This window comes from Magnolia sinica, chromosome 14 (genome assembly GCF_029962835.1).
Source record: "Magnolia sinica isolate HGM2019 chromosome 14, MsV1, whole genome shotgun sequence".
NCBI classification, from domain to species: domain Eukaryota; kingdom Viridiplantae; phylum Streptophyta; class Magnoliopsida; order Magnoliales; family Magnoliaceae; genus Magnolia; species Magnolia sinica.
In genome coordinates, this window is record NC_080586.1 from 44,232,091 (window position 1) to 44,249,134 (window position 17,044).

The 17,044-nt window shown below is 45.4% G+C and overlaps 1 protein-coding gene across 1 annotated transcript in view; it reads right to left on the minus strand.

The window, feature by feature from the left end:
- LOC131225163 (nicotinate N-methyltransferase 1) overlaps window positions 1-17,044 on the minus strand; it is a 50,924-nt gene that overhangs the window by 20,913 nt on the left and 12,967 nt on the right. The window contains exon 2 of the mRNA XM_058220628.1: window positions 11,202-11,266. Coding sequence (XP_058076611.1) covers window positions 11,202-11,266 — 65 coding nt within the window. The remainder of the gene's footprint in view (window positions 1-11,201; window positions 11,267-17,044) is intronic.

Below are 17,044 nucleotides of genomic sequence, written 5' to 3' on the forward strand. Positions count from 1 at the left end.
CTTCGAACCAAGCTCGACAAGGCTAAGGGAGCCTGGGCTGAGGAACTCCTTAAGGTTCTATGGGCCTATCGAACCACGACTCGGACTGCCACTGGAGAGACCCCATTTTCCCTGACGTATAGAGCAGAGGCAGTCACCCTCGTAGAAATCGGGTTACCATCAGCTCGGACGAGTTCGTTCAGCGAGTTAGCCAATGACGAACTTATATCCCTCGGCCTCGATCTCCTCGAAGAACGGAGGGAGTTAGCTCGACTTCGAACCATCGTCCGACAGCAGCAAGTGTCGCGATTTTACAACGCTCGGGTCAAGGTCAGAAGATTCAGGGTCGGAGACTTAGTTCTCCGAAAAGTGTTTAAGAATACCAAAAAGGAGGGGGCAGGATCCCTAGGACCGACCTGGGAAGGACCCTACGTGGTGTTACACACTAGCCGACCCGGATCATATCAATTAGAAGACCTCAGCGGCCAACTATTCCCGCGCCCCTGGAACGTCGAGCATCTGAAGATCTACTATTCATAGGAAGATACGTAATGTTCGTTCTCTTTTGTATCGATCAGAAATAATAAAAGATGGCCTTATCAGATTTATGTTTGTTCGATGTCCAACCTATTGTTGACCCAAATCCGAGCTAGATCCATCCAGGACGCGACTAAGGTTCTGTCGAAAAACACGACCTTGACCTGATCCGGATCGACGCCCAGGTGGTAACTTGGCACTAACTCCATAGTGACAAACAGAAATGAATATGTTATCTTACTAGGTCAGCTAAGACATGTAAAAGTTGACGTAGAAAAGTTGAAAGAACATTTTTTCATTAACAAAGACCTAAAGGCCTGTTTACATCGATTTTACATCGACTACAAAACTCAAGGTTGTATAATAGAGGACGACCTTACATCGACTACAAAATTCAAGGTTGTACAATAGAGGATGACCAAAAGACTAAAGAGGAAGAAGACGTCACATGTGTCTGAAGAAACGCTGGGCGTGCCCGGGCTAACTGTAAGACTCGTATCCTAGCCCGTACCATTTCGTAGGCTTCCGCGGTCCTCCCGATCGAATTCCGGCTACCCGCGATCTGTAATCAGCGTTTACGCGTGACCCTGAGTTGCATCCTATCGATCTGAGTCAGCTCAGCCCGAGACTTATATCATTACGACCGCGCCGTCGCCACTGTTCTGATGCCGCGTCTCCCGCGCTGAGGCGATACCCGGGCGAGGAGATGTGGGTCCGCATTCAGTTCAAGGAAAATGCCGCGCATTGTGAATTTCGAGAGAATCTCTACGACCCATCACATCAATCAATCAAGTACACATCATTTCACAAGTCAAGTACACCACTCATGCCCCATGCCACCTCACCCCTCACAAGTCATCTCTCTCTCCCCACCCATCCCTCTTTTACCCAAAATTCAATTAAACTCATACCTTTTAATTTCCTTCCTTACAACACCAATTCCACCCATCCCTCATCATCCCATCACTCCTCTCTCTCCCATTTTTCAAACTTATTCGCCCAAGCAACCATGGGAGAGGTGGACATCCATGGGAGAGAAGTCATGTGTGGCCCACCTCCCTACCACTCAATCCCACCATTCAAAGACCATCTCCACCATTAAAATGCATCCCTTGGAGCTCTAGGATGTGTTGATGGAAGAAGAAGTCCAAGAAGATAAAAGGTGAGTGATTTTATATTTTGATTTTGGTGATTTAAGGGCCCACTTATGGTGGGACCCATATTGATCTATGCATTGCAATGAGGGGCCCATAGTGGCGGGGTCCCTCCATCTCGTCTCTCTCTCTCTCTCTCTCTCTCTCTCTCTCTCTCTCTTTCATTTTTCTTGTGGTGATGATGAAGTCGTGTGGTCCACCCGAATGGACCCCTACCATGAAGTATGTATAATATCCATGTCGTCCATGCATTGAGCCCACCTTGCTGGACTGTCCAGCGGACGAGATTGCTCCACGTCCACCTAGACAGGCCCAGATGAAGAGAGAATACAAATATCAACCCTATCTCGAGCTTGCCTGGGAGTGGATTGGCTGGTATACCTCAACCAACTATATGGCAGCTGTATTGGGTTAGCATGCCCTATGGGCTGCTATGATGTATATGTTTTATACACACCATCCGTGGGACCCACACATACCAAAAATACAAGCCGTCCAGTCTATGTGGGGCCTGCCTAATGATGTTTGGCGTCCACACTGTCCAGCAAAGGATGGTGGGACACACCTGATGTATCCGTGTTATATCCATGTCGTCTCGTAGTGGACTAGGACCCCACCATGATTTATTCACGAAGCCCAAGACCCCACCTTGACGTGAGTGTTTTACCCACGCCGTCCAGTCCACTGGACGTGGACCCCACCTTGATATATGTATCTAATCCACACCGTCCATCTAATTTCCCAGCTCATTTTAGGCGTTGAGCTGAAAAATGGAGCTAATCCAAATCTCTGGCGGGCCATGCTGTATAAAACAGTGATATTTAAGGTTAAAATCTGTTAGGGCCCACTGCGATGTTTCTATACGTCAAAATATGTTGAATATTGGGCTTATTAGACCCGTCACGAGCAGGAAAACCTAGCGGACGGACTGGATTGTCCCGATGTGGGCCCCACCTATGAAATTTCTCAAACAAAAGGGGGATAACTCTGGACGTTGTTGTTGTCAGTGTCCAGAGGATGCTGCAGCAAGCAGTGTCCTGCTGTTTAGGATGGGCAGATCAGTGAGCCCCACCATGATGTGTGTTGAAAATCAATACCGTCCATTTGATGGGTCCCCTTTATATATGGGGTGCCCCCAAAAAAATTAGCCGGAAACAGAATTCAGGTGGCCCACACCATCTACAATCTTGTGAAGACATGTTACGCCATATAAAAGCACTTGCCGGGGTCCATCTGAGATTTGGATGTACCTGAAACTTGGTCTGACCCTTTAACCAAGTGGGACACACATAATGGATGGGTTGGATTTGTGAACCACAGCTTGGTGGGCCCAAGAAATGATTATGAGTGCTTTAATGGAGGGTAACCTCCCAACTGTGTGTACGGTGTGGCCCACACAAGCCACAGGTTTACTTGATTTTAAGTCTCAGGCCCCACCATGATGTGTGTATCATAACCACACCGTTAAACTATTTTTGGGTCGTGGGCCCCATTGCATTGTATGGCCACCTTATATGTATGTGTTGTACACACACCGTCCCTCCATGGGACCCATCGAAATGCATGCGTGGTATATCCATGTTGTCCATCTACTAGGGATGACGAGCCCCCTTGACGTGGGGGTTATATATATCCAGCTATCCATCTTTTGACATGGGGCGTGGACCCCACCTTAATATATGTATTGTATATTGCACCGTCCATTTTTGGACGGTACCACGTAGGCCGACCTTAATGTATATGCTGGAAATCCAGCCGTCCACCTGTTTTACCAATAGGACCCACCCTTGATGTATTTATTCTATATCCATGCTGTCTATCAGGTGGACCACACTGCAACCAGTGAGGGATTGAACGTCTACCACTGAAACCCCTTCTGGGAGTGCAGAAGTTTTGGACCAGTATGAAATTAGTTCTTCCTCTTGATTCAGGTCTTTGTGACCGTATGAGCAGATTTGGATGGAAAATAAACGTTGTGGTGGGCCATGGTAATTTTAATGGTGAATAATCATTATCACCACTGGTCAAGATGATCTCCCATTATGATCCATTTAGGTAGCACTCTAAAATGATCTCTAAATAAAGATGTATGGTGTGGATAGCCCACCTAGAATGGTGAGCCCAATTTGATGTATTTGAGGCCCACATGTTGTATATATGTAAGGCCCATGTGTAGGGCCCACCTATTGTGTATTTGAAGCCCATTGGTTGTGGCCCATTGTGATATATTCGGGGCCTATGGTTGTGGCCCATTATAATGTATATGAGGGCCCACTAGTGCTGCCCATTAATGCGGCTCATTTGATGTATATGAGGCCCATTATGATATATTTAAGGCTCATGGATTGTGGCCTACTGTGATGTATTAAGGCCCATGGGTTAGGGCCCATAGTGACACATTGGAGGCACATTGTTGCGACCCATTTGTTGCACCCCATTATAATGTATTTGAGGACCATGGGTCGTGGCCCATGGTGATGTACATCAGACCCGTGTATTCGGCCCATCGTGATGTGTATTAAGCTCTTGAGTGAGGCCCATGGTGTTGTATATTTAGCCCTTGTGTGAGGCCATGGGTCCACTATATGTTAGGCTCTATGTGGGTCATTCCTTAGGGGCAATGTTGGTTAAATGTCCACATTGTCGAGGTTGATTGTCGATGCTGGTTATTGATACCGATTATGAGTATGTGACAGCATAGCATCATGATACATACCCATACGCATCATCTACATGTTTGTTATGAGATACGATTGACCATTGCATATGCCATAGTGTCGGTGGTTTATCGGACTCCCTAATAGGTGGAGTTATCTCACATGAGCTCACAGTATGCGCAGGATTGATGCATGATTAGACTGCATGACTCATGCATCTTACATTATGTGCTATGATTACTGTACGCCCTAACGAAATTAGGGCCGTATCCTTCACAGGCATATCGTGGATGACCAGATGGGACACCGAAAATCTGTTATTAGCATCGGGCCGTCATAGATAGCCCTAGGTGAAAATCCTTAAACCCTTTTGGTACCAGAGGACTCCCCAATGTTGAGACCGAATGGATATATATGAGCGCGTAAGGGCCGTATACCAGTAGGCCGCGTCTCCCACTGTGTCATGCTCGGTTGGGAGGGGGTGTGGCCTTACCCGCCTGAGGGAGTAGGCATAACTAGGCTGACTTTGACCAGCTCGTGAATGGGTCCGTTATCGACGTGCTGGGTAGATATTGGCTGACTACTGGCCAGATGGATAGTGAGGTCTCTTCCACTTACCAAGTTGTACGCTTGATGGGGCGGCAAGCTGGTGTAGAGTGTATTAGACCTCGGTGATAATCCTAGAGATGAATAGTACTGATATGTGGACTTATTGAGCAGGAGTTGCATACTTATTCATTCACTATCTACTCGGGCTGGTGGTGTGCAACTATTTGTTACGTGTATCTTCGCAATGGCCAGGATTTCGGTTGGGGCGCGCAACTAACCTGAGATCAGGAGTTTACCACATTAAGTCTGACTATCCAAATTAGGTATGGGACTAGTTTAGATAGAAGTCCCTTGTGATGGACCCTATAGCCTGCGATACTACGTACTATCATCTAGACTTCACACTCCAGCATGGTCATTCCATTCGCACCGCATACTGCATTACATCCGTGGCATATGACATTTTAGGTTACTGTGTTTCTACATTTATATGGTCTAAATATGGCTAACGGTATTCGTGAACTCATCAGGAATTGTATATTACATTACATCCTCGGCATCTGATATTTGGCACTTTATGACTCCTCATTGGCATAGCTGATCTGTATTGCGTACTCTGATATTGTTTGACTTATGGACTTGTCAGTATTTTCACTTACTCTGATATCGTATGATTCATGATCTTACTAGTATTTCCAACATTGTATGATTATGACGTTATGTTTGTATGCTTGGCACTTATCTTGCGCACACACTTACCCTCTAAGCTTTCTATAAGCTTATGCACGATAGATACGTGCAGGTGACGTTGGTCACAGCGGCGTTAAGCTTGGAGCGTACAGCTATCTTCTGGAGCTTTGATTTTATTTTGACATATGTATTTCCCTTTCAGTATTGTATTCAAAGTTTATATTAGCGGATATGTGATAATGATGTTGCCTTTGTGATTTGGGTAAACTTGTGGTTATGCTTCTTACAAGATAAATGTACGTTGGAAAATCCTCCTTATAGGATCCCAGGATCGAAATCTGGCATATGTGCACTGGGAGCTGAGAATGGGGTACTAAGGAGGCTGTCGGCACTGGATTCAGTGATCGAGATTCCTGTGAATCCAATTTCTGGGTTTAGGGCGTGACACTGACGCTGGATGTGCCTGAAGCTGAGGCCTTCGACCTCTCGGTGCGCTTAAAGTGCCTGAAGCTTAAAAAAACTCAGTAAGATTAACTTCAAGACTCAGTCGTCGCCTCAAAAGCTGTCTGTAAAGCCACCTCGTGAGTCGCCCCAGGAGCTGCTTCATCACCAAACTCATCGGAGCCTAACTCGCACTCATCGAAGGCAGAAAGATCGAGCTCAGGGAAGCTCTCCTTCATCATCCTCACGCACTTAGCATACCCCTACCGGAAGAGAGTATCCCTCTCATCCGAGAATGCCTGGGATGAGAGGAATTCCTTCACGACGTCCTTCCGTGCAATGGCGGGGGTAACCTTGGTTTTCGTCTTCAGCCGATCCAGCATGGCGTTCGCATCGACGAGCCGCACGCAGTAGTCATCGTATACGACTTTGGCCTCTCACAATCGCGAGACCATCCCAGCCTTCTCAGCAGAAGCCACTTCAAGAGTCGTCTTCATCACCTCTAGCTTGGCCACCACTGTCGATGCCCGAGCTTCAGCCTCCTCAGCCCGCCCATGACCCCGAGCAAGCTTGGCTCGAGCCTTCAACGCACACGAAGCAAACTGTAGAAGAAGAGGGAAGTCAGAACAAGCTACTGAGAGAAAGAAAATAAGCAAAAAGTTAGCTCGACCAAGGCTCTCACCTTGAGGAGAGTGGTCGTCATGTAGGCCAGTGTCCGATCCATGGAGGACTCGAACAGGCCGACGAACTCTTTTTCAACACCCTGGCGAGCTACCCACGGGAGAATGTCCTCCACCATCCGATGAAAGCTCCCCTGTCCCCTTCAGCTTCTTCCCCTCTCGAGGGCTGCACCTTGGAAGGGGGAACCTCGGCAGGGAGCTTCGCCGCCTCCTGTGGCTCAGAAGGAACCACATTTATGCCTTCTTCCTTGACCTCTACGACAGTTGGGCAAGAAGGGGAGACTCTCCCCTTGCTCTTGGAGGACGTCTTCTGCTGCTTCTTCTTTGAAGCGTGGGTCTCATCCCGAGGGGGAGCTCGTACCTTGGACGGAGGCCGAAGGGTAGGCCTAGCCTCAGACATCTTTGCATCAAGACAAAGGACGACAGTGTCAGAACCATCTACTCATGTCAGAATTCAAAAGAATAATAGCTCAGCGAAAGACCTTACCAAAGATCGTACCTATCAGCGTTGTATCCAAGCTTGACCGAAGAAGGCACTTGAGTTGGAGGAGCACTTTCTAAGATCTCATCTCCTAGCTCAAGGCCCGCAAGTCCCTGATCCGAGCTAAGGGCCCGCTGCTGAGCAAGGGTTGACTCTTCGGGAGGACTGAAACAGTGAAAGAGCACAAGGTCAGCAAACAATATGAGCCGATTGACAGAAAACGACCCATCATCAAGATACAAACCTAGCTTGGAAAAAGCTCGGGGAATGAGAGAATGAGTCAGCTCTGGGTCGGCCATCTCCTAACTTCCATATACCCAGAACCACCGATCCCTCTAGTGTTTGTTAGAGGAAGGAAAGTCGGTGATCAGGGGACCACCAGTATTTTGCCACATCGAGAAGTAATACCAGCCGGGCTGGGAAGTGTTGGGCCTCACTTGATACAAGTGAAGGAACTCCTCCACTGTCAGCTCGGGCTGATCATGCTCATCCCAAAAAATTGCATAGCCGAATAAGTCCCTCGACCCATTCGGAGTTAACTGCCCCAGGGCCAAGCTGAGGCATCTCAGGAGATGTCGAACAATCCCGTAAAGCGGGAATCGCAGGCCACATTTGAGGGTGACCTGGAAGAACCCCATGCTCCCTCAGGAGGACGGCCCGGAAGATCCTTTACTGACGGGTGCCCGAAGATCATAAACTCGGGGATATGGTACCTGAACCGGATCCGAACTAAATCGTCTGCAGTCAGAGTCGAAGGAACAGGCCCCTTTGAATCTTCCTCGATTACGTCATCATCATCATCGGGAACATTGCCCCCCTCGGCAACTCGTTCAGGCACCGAGGCCGCACTGGGCTCTGGCACTCTAGAAGCCCTCTCTTCTCTAGACAATAAGTCCAGTGCCCTAGCGGCGGATGCCCTTACAGCGGGCACTAGTCTATATGTCGAGGACCCTTCCTCTGCCCTCTGGGAAGTCAAATACCAGAAAGCGGCGTCCGCCATTACCACCAGTGGCGAAGGTGGGTTCGACATCACCCGGAGATGACTACTTGCCCCACTGTCGCCCCCGGACATCCCTTCTCGCGAGCTCCTAGACCCAGACATCAAGAATAAAAAAAGAAAGGGAGGGGAAGTGGAGCTCACCAGGGATGAAAATGGCGGAATCGAGACGAATTGCAGCAAAAACGGTCACTAAAGTACGATTAGAGAATGAAGGAGTGAAAGAGGAGACGAAAATGGCAAATAGAGGAGCCCTAAAATGCGAGGGCTCCCCCTTTTATAGTCGTGCCACATGGCAGAGGCTTCATGCCTCATCAATGCGACGCTGAACAGGCGTCCCATTGACTCCCCCATCATGCCATGCATCACAATGAGACACGCCACCCATCCAGGTAATCATTCACCATGCCACACATCGCCACCCCATTGGTCAGTCACCGAAACGACGGCTCGGCGCCCACGTGACCTCGAGCCACGCAACGACACATAATGAGCGACACCTCAACTACTATGCTAGCCGCATCACCTGGCATTAATGACTACGTAGCCCGGCTTAGTCCACACATAACCTGACCGAAGAACGACTGGGCTTGCTTTCCGAGCCTACTCGAAAAGCAAGGGGTCCTTACTGTTGGGGAAAAATATACAAGTCCGAAACTCGGATTATGGAACGGACCAACTCTTTTGAAACGACCCCAGACCCACTATGGTCCGAGCGTAAAGCGGCTCCCGAATGCAAGAGCAGGCTGACCTCGAGCGGCAAGGGTAACGCCAACACGAGCGCCCTAAAAGCCCAAAAGGGACCTGAAAGGCCAACCCAACTCTTGGGACGGCCAGGAATCGATTATAGATCGACCATAGCTCGACCAAAGATCGGCCATAGACCAATCATAGTTTGATCACAGGATAATCACGGGTCGGCTATAGATCAATCATAGGACGATCGCAGACCGACCATAGCTCGGTCATAGATCAGCCACAGATCGGTCGAAGATTGGATTTAAAATGACCATAGATCGGCCATAGCCCGGTCATAGGTCTGTCATAATCCAGAATAATTCTCCCGACAAGGTCAGGACACCTTGAAAGATCTTAAAGCTTGGATTACAAGGAGGGCTAAGTCGTTTGAAACGGCTCCCGACCCATATCCGACCTAAAGCCAAGCCACCAACCAGAAGATCCGTAGAAGATTCGACGATCTCTCTCTCTCTCTCTCTCTCTAAATCTCGGAGAGATAAGACCGGATCCCGACAATCTCGGGATCTTAAAATCTTGGGAAAATCCCGTATCGCATCGAATCTCCAATACAAGCGAAAAGAGTCCTCTTACGGAGGATCTCTCTCTCTCTCTTCCCTATAAATACAGGGGTAAGCTCACCAAAGAGGGATGTTGAAGCTCACGTTGATAATCCCAAAAAACATTAATTATGACGTTGGTCTCTTTTCTGGAGATCCTTCTTAGACCACTAGCCTGACTTAGGCATCGGAGTCCCCTGAATGAACCAAGGCCTCATTTATCTCTCATCATTGCTTGTACAGGTTCAAGGGGAAGACGTATAGAAGATCTCCAATACAAGTGGAAAGAGACCTCTCACGGAGGATCTCTCTCTCTCTTCCCTATAAATACAAGGGTAAGCTCACCAAAGAGGGATGTTGAAGTTCACGTTGATAATCCCAAAAAACATTAATTATGACGTTGGTCTCTTTTCTGGAGATCCTTTTTAGACCACTAGCCTGACTTATGCATCGGAGTCCCCTGAATGAACCAGGGTCTCATTTGTCTCTCATCATTGCTTGTGCAGGTTCAGGGGGAAGACGCATGGAAGATCCGCCCAAAAACTACATCAACAAATATCACCATGATCCAAAACTTTCACAGGCGTATGAATTTTTTAATGGCCGGTGTTCAGTAACTACTATTTTCCGTGGTGTGGTCGGCCTGAGATATAGATTTGACGGCTGGGATAAAACACATGCATCATGTTGGGCCCACGGAACACCGCCCGGCATAAAGGTTTACTAGCTAATCCCAGTCCGAGTTTGGCCAGGGTTCTATGTAACTAGGTACACTAGACCTGGGTTCTATGCAACTAGGTACCCTAGACCTTGCAAGGAGTCCATGCAACTAGTACACTAGAACTTGATACGATGTTCGGTGAATTTTTATAAACGATATTTTCATTATAATATCACAAGATTTTCAATCTCAGCGGGTTTTTTTTTTTTTTAAAAAAAAATAATCTTATTTTTCATAATTTTATTGTGTTTTTAACAGAAAATTATTTAACTAATATAATAAATAATTTTTAATCTATAATTTAAAATTTTAGAATCGTTATAATTTTATTATCATTTTTTAACGGAAATTTTCCTAATAATATTGCAAGAATAACAGAAAATTTTGAAAATATAAAACAAAAAATTCCCAAAGCAGACGTAATGGGGAGAGATTTGTCACCAGGTGTTTACCCGACAGCGGACGCGGATTGCTTACTGACGCGGCCAGCAGCGAGTCGCTATGCGTTCTATTCATGTGGTCCATCCATTTTTTTTCTAATTTATTCTATGGCATGAGTTAAAAAAGGAGGGAGATTTAAATCTCAGGCGAACCACATCACAAGAAACAGTGATGATTGAACCCTACCATCAAAAGCTTCCCAGGGCCACAATAGTTTTGTATGAAGCTGATGTTTGTATTTTCCCTTCATCCAGTACGTTTGACCTAATTAGTAGGTTGGATGGCAAATAGATATTATAATTTGTCCAATGAATTTTTAGTGCTGGTAGTTCAATCACTGTTTTTTTCCTGTGGTGTGGTCCACCTTAGATTTGGATCTGCCTCGTTTTTAGGCTGATGCCCTAAAATAATATGGAACTGTCGATGTAGGCTGTGGATAAAACAAATACATCATGGTGGGGCGCACATAGCACCTACCAATAACCACGTCGCTATTGGCAGCATCGCTATGCAATCCGCGTCCCCCACAGCAGCCTTGGTGCATCGTAGGTATAGAAAGTAACTGGACGGATGACTCACCTTCATGAAAATAGCATCACCAGATGGTATGGACTTGAACATATCACCGCCCACGTGCGTCACTCCTGCAACACCAACCGTCCACCTTTTTAATCCGAACCATCAAAGGAAGTGGCCCATTACGGCTACTTAATCCACACGAAGAAAACGAGTGGCCCAATTCATTCGGTAGCCCTGCGGAGTACCTCACTGCCTTTCCCAAGAAAGGGAACAGAAACGGCATACGTAGGATCTCGGACTTGTTATTGTATGACGGTGTCTGTGGGAGCCGTGGAAGCAAATCATAGCTGTTGGAGGGAGGTCCCACGTCGGATAATGCAGGGCCCCAAGATACCAAGATCCCATGATCAGGGAAATCTGATTAAGGGCTCACAACACGAACGGTGAAATAAAGCCCAAGAGTAACCTGATCATATCAGCGACCTCCAATTAAGGGCAATGAACTTTGGATTAACAAAATTTCCAAACTCATTAAAGCCCTCAGTTGAGTGGCCGTGATCGTCCGTGTTTTGGGGCCATGTGCAATACAAAGTGGGGCCTCTCTTATCCGACCCACGTGATAGTAGGTGACATTTCGGAGCGACTGAAGTAATGCTAAAGCCATGTGCGCTCGCTCGCCTGCGCTGTCTCGGAAAGAGTAGATGAAGGAGAGCACATGGTAGAGCCAGTGTAACTGAAATATAATAGAGCTATGTATCTTCACGTAACATTGGAAATGCGAAATGTCAATCCAGACCGTCTATCTAGTGGGATGGCCCATATAAAGAAATCAAGATTACCAGAAAATCCTAGCCGTAAGTTTTCTTCAACAGTAAGCAATTTCTGTTTTCTAATGTCTCTCCGTATGACAATCTAAATAAAGAGATGCTAATACGATTTGCGCGTATCGCCATTAGGCATTCCCATTGGAACACGTGTTGTTCGCAAGGTTTCCGTCAATAAGTAACTAGTTTTCAAATGGGTTTTTGCTAGGGTATGGAGGCGGGCTACACGATATATGTTATAATGATTTCATATGATGATTTGAAGCATTCTAGATTCCATGATGCGCAATAAATTGTACGAAACATTTGTTGAATTGGTGCTTGTGAGTGGAGATTGTTAAAAACCAGTGGTTTTTAAAAATAATAAAACAAAATTTTGAATTTTTTCAAAATTTTGGGATTTTCCCGCCAAAACGTTTTTTGAATTTTTTGAATTAAAAAGTGGGGTGTGTGTGCTTTTTCTCACATTGAAAATGCAAAGAAGGGTTGTGTTGTTTAGATGAGATGTTGTGAAGAGTATTCTTACTTGAAGTTTGTAGAGGAGGTGATACTCGGGTTGCGTGTTCCAGTGCGTAACACTGGAATGCACGCACGCGTGCTCGTGATCGGTCTCGGGCATGGGCAGTGAGGCAGTGTGGTTGTAGTGGCGCTACATGACGCACTTTACACTTCGCGGACCTTACACGAACTGGCGTGAGACGGTGCGATAGGTCTAATCAGTACCTGTGTGCAGTGGGGTCTGAAATGGTCTGAGTTTTATAAAAGACTGAGAACAGTCGGATCATAAATCCGAAACGTTCAGCAGTTTCTGAAAACGGCTCTCTGCCTTGAAAGCCAAACGGTCCGAAAACGGATGGACCATGATGATTCAACGGTCTGATCCTTTGATCCAACGACCAGAAACGGCTGGAGCTAATGATCAACGGTCAGAAATGTAATTCAAACGTTCTAAACCATTGATAGCTATCTAGCAACAGTCCACTACCTAATGCCTATATAAACTGGACCATTCTACTCCGATTTTATCATCACAACACACCATCTCTCCCATCAAATCCAAAATCTCCCTTATAGAATACTTTGAAAATCTCTACCGTCTTAGTCTGCCAGAAGAGATCTGTTGCGTTACAACTGTTCCATAGTGGACCTATCGTGATTGCTGCACGCTAGATCCAGATTAAGGCTTGTCTTATCCTGGAAGCAATTCGCCTGTAACCCATCAACAATTGATAAGGGGGCGAATCACGCTTTAAGGACAGCGTATTTTATACGTGATTCAGCCTAGTGAAATAATTTTTCAATTTATTTTTTATATTTTCGGTGCATCCAAATATCAATTACTAATAGAGATGAATATTAATGTCTCATGATCAAATCCAAGATTGAAAGGTCAGGATCATCAATCAATCAGGCATGATTATAAGATTGTAACTTTTATACTGTGGTATTGAAAGTATGAACCGTTTACATCAATCAAGGATGCAATCAACGGTGGAAACCGACCACCTGTGTGCGTGTGTGTGTATAACACTTCATCGCATGCTAAGTTAAGCCACTATTTATAATGACGCTCAAATTGACCGACTATGGAAAACAATGAGACAATGACAGCCACCATTGAAACTTTTTTGAGCCCACCGTGATGTTTATTTGATATTGAACTTGTTCATAAGTGGACACAGATATATATGAAGAGAAAACACAAATATTCGTGAGCATCGGTCACCCCAAAAAGTTTTAATGGTAGGTGTTCAATCCCCACTATTTTCTATGGTGAGTCTACTTGAGATTTGGATCTACTTCATTCTTTGGCTTATGCCATAAAATGATCTTTCTAAATGGATGGATGGTGTCGATACAACACAGTCACCCCTAAAAAGTTTTTAATAGTAGGTGTTCAATCCCCATTGTTTTTTATGGTGGGTCCACTTGAGCTTTAGATCTACCTCATTCTTCAGCTCATGCATTAAAATGATCTTTCCAAATGGATGGATGGTGTGGATACAACAAATACATTATGGCGGGCGCACAGTACTTGGTGATGTCACTTCAAATTAGCTACGGACACTGCCAGTAGCTAATACGAGGCAAATCCCCCGCAAATCGCGATCGAACCTATGGCAGTCTCCTGTGCTGGCTGGTTTTCACATTCAGATTTCAGGAAGTCAGACTGTTAAATGAGGTGTTCATCACCATTTTCCACAATGTGAAGACTATGGAGCCCTCCATAATCTATGTGTTTTATCTAGAGCTTTGCAGAATTCGACCCGATCTGAAGTGAACCAAAGGCCAGGATTAGATTGGTTCGAGTAGGCCCACTCAGATCCGAACGTACATCGAGTCAAGTTTGGATCAGTGGTCAATCCGGACCGATCCAATCCAATCCGATTCAGTCGAGTACTATATGATTAATATTTACTTTTTTATTTTCACTTTTTTACTACTCGCCTCACCCGAACATGCCCTAATCCCTCCCTTCTCTCTCTATCTGAATGAGCGGCGCCGCACCCACCCATCTCTCCCTCTTTCTGTCCTGATTTCCCTCCTCTCTTGCTTTCTCTCCTCCTCTCTCCTTCTTTCTCTCCCGATTTCCCACATCTCCTCCTTTCTCTCCCTCTCTCTCCCGATCTTGATTCAGCCTAGTCTGAATCGACTGGACAGACTCAACTCGATCCGACTCAATTTGGTTTCCCAGACCGAGTCAGACTCAGATCGAGTCAGGCCAGCAAGGATTTGGATTAGTTCGAGTCAGCCCTGCGGGACTCGGTCTCGGATTGGATCAAGTTTGAGTCAGGTTCTTGGAAAAATCGGATCGAGTTGAGTTAGACCCAATCTGGTCTGACTCGACTCGATGCCCACCTCTAGTTTTATCCATGCCGATGGTCATTTTTCCATCTCATTTTAGGATATGTGTTAAAAAATGAAGTATATCCAAAGCTCAAGTTGACCATACCAGAGGAAATAAATGAAATTAAACGCCCACTGTTGAAAGCTTCTTGGGAGCTACATAAGTTTTAGATCAAGTTGATATTTGTGTTTATGACAAAAATAACATCACTATAGGTCTCAAGAAGATTTCACTGGTAGAGTTACTATCCCCACTATTTTTTGTGGTGTGGTCCACTTGAACTACGAATATAATTCAATTTTAGGCACACACTATAATGAGCTAGAAAAACAGATGGACGACATGGATAAAACACATACATCGTCTAATCTTTACATTCTTACTTACATTTTCATTACTGCTTGCACAAGACATGGTTTTATACTTGACCTTTGAGTATGGGAATTGAGCGGGCTTTTATACAAGACAAGGTTAAAATCATCACTTTCCTGCCAACGTTATCATCATTCGTGCCATGAAAAATGTGGACCAAACGATAGGTAACATTCTAGACGAAATTCAGGCGAATCTAATCAATATACAAGCCATAAATATATAATTAGTCAACCATCGGTTGTCCATTGATTTTGTTTGGTGGAGACTGTTTGATGAGTAGATGATCCTGATTTTGACCCAGATGATTTTTATGGTTTGTCCCACCGGTTTCACAGATCAGGTATTCTAAACTAAGTGATACATTGGCGAGAAAGAAGACTTTGAATGTAAATGTGTACCGACATTGTCCGATGTGAAAATATCTCATCTCGGAAAATAAAAGGACATGTGATTGAACGATGACAGTAAAATTGCTCCTAGGCTATCTTCACTTGAAACGAATTTGCTGACCCTCCCACTAGGTATATCCCTGATGGCAATCAATGTGGGCCCATTGTGAATGTATATTTATTTATCATCTAAAATGTTCATAAGGTCAAACAGGCATGGCTGAAAAAAAACACAAACATCAGCCTGATCCAAAACTTTTGTGGCCTCTTTTTCCCTAAAATGAGCTAATAAAACGGATGGATGGTATGGATAAGACACATACTCCTCAGAGTTTACTCAATACACTATAATATACTGAGTTAGTAGACAATCCGCGACCAAGCATAAGTTAATGCTTGGGCCATTAGGTATATATCTGTCATTAAACTTATTAATCAGTATAGCTCACCCAGATGAATTGAAAATTGTTGATGTAAATTTTCGATAGACCCTCCTTGGTTAACCCTTCAGGACCTACACAGACGAAAGCAATAGACAAAGGAGACTTTGGCTTGTACAGGGGACCCTCCGATGCTTAAGTCAGGATCTTGAGTCTTTTGTAGGTTAGGATTTTAAGGAAAAGAGTCACCAGTCGAGTATTAGGGTATGTATGTGTACCTTACATTGGTTGGGGGTACCTCTATTTATGAGAGAATGAAGATCATGCTGTAAGGAGTTTTCCCTGATATGCTAGAGATCATTCTGCACAGGTATCTGGATTTGTCTAAGATTCTCTCGAGATTATTGTCATCTAAGGTTCTTGGGATCTGATTTGATCCCTCCAAGATCTTCGGGCCGTTGGAGAGATTCTCGGACTGTTGGTCCGAGAACAGGTTGGGTGGAGAGGTGTTGGATATAGTAGGTGCAAGTAATATTAAGCCTTTCGTTAGATTGGTATTTATCTTGCTTTAGAGGTTATATGGAGCTATGGCCGACCTATAGGTTAGGTTGTCAGTTGGCCATTTGAGTGGACTTACAGTTGCATCCTCTTTGAGTGTCCTTACAGTTGCATCGACCTTCTTGAAGGTCAACTTGTCTTCAGCAGTAGATGCCTCTTAAGGCTCAAATCCCAGTGGCTCCATTCTAGTTTGTAGGGTTGGTCCATTCCATAAGTCGACCTATCGACTCATCTATTTTTCCCCCAACAGTAAGCCCCCTTTACTTTTTGAGCCGATCTACAAAGGCCTGGAAAGTAAGCCAAGTATAACTTAGGTCGGGTTATGTTGTCATCAATGCCAGTTATGGCAGCCAGCACGGCAATCGAAGTATGTCAATAATCAAATATGGCGTGGCATTTCGTGGTTCGAGGTCATGTGATCTGTCAGGCTGCCGTTTTGGTGATAGGTCAACAAGAGCATGACATGTGGCCATTACTCGATATTAGGGTCAAGCAACGCATGGGGTCGCGCCACGTGTTAGGAGGGGGT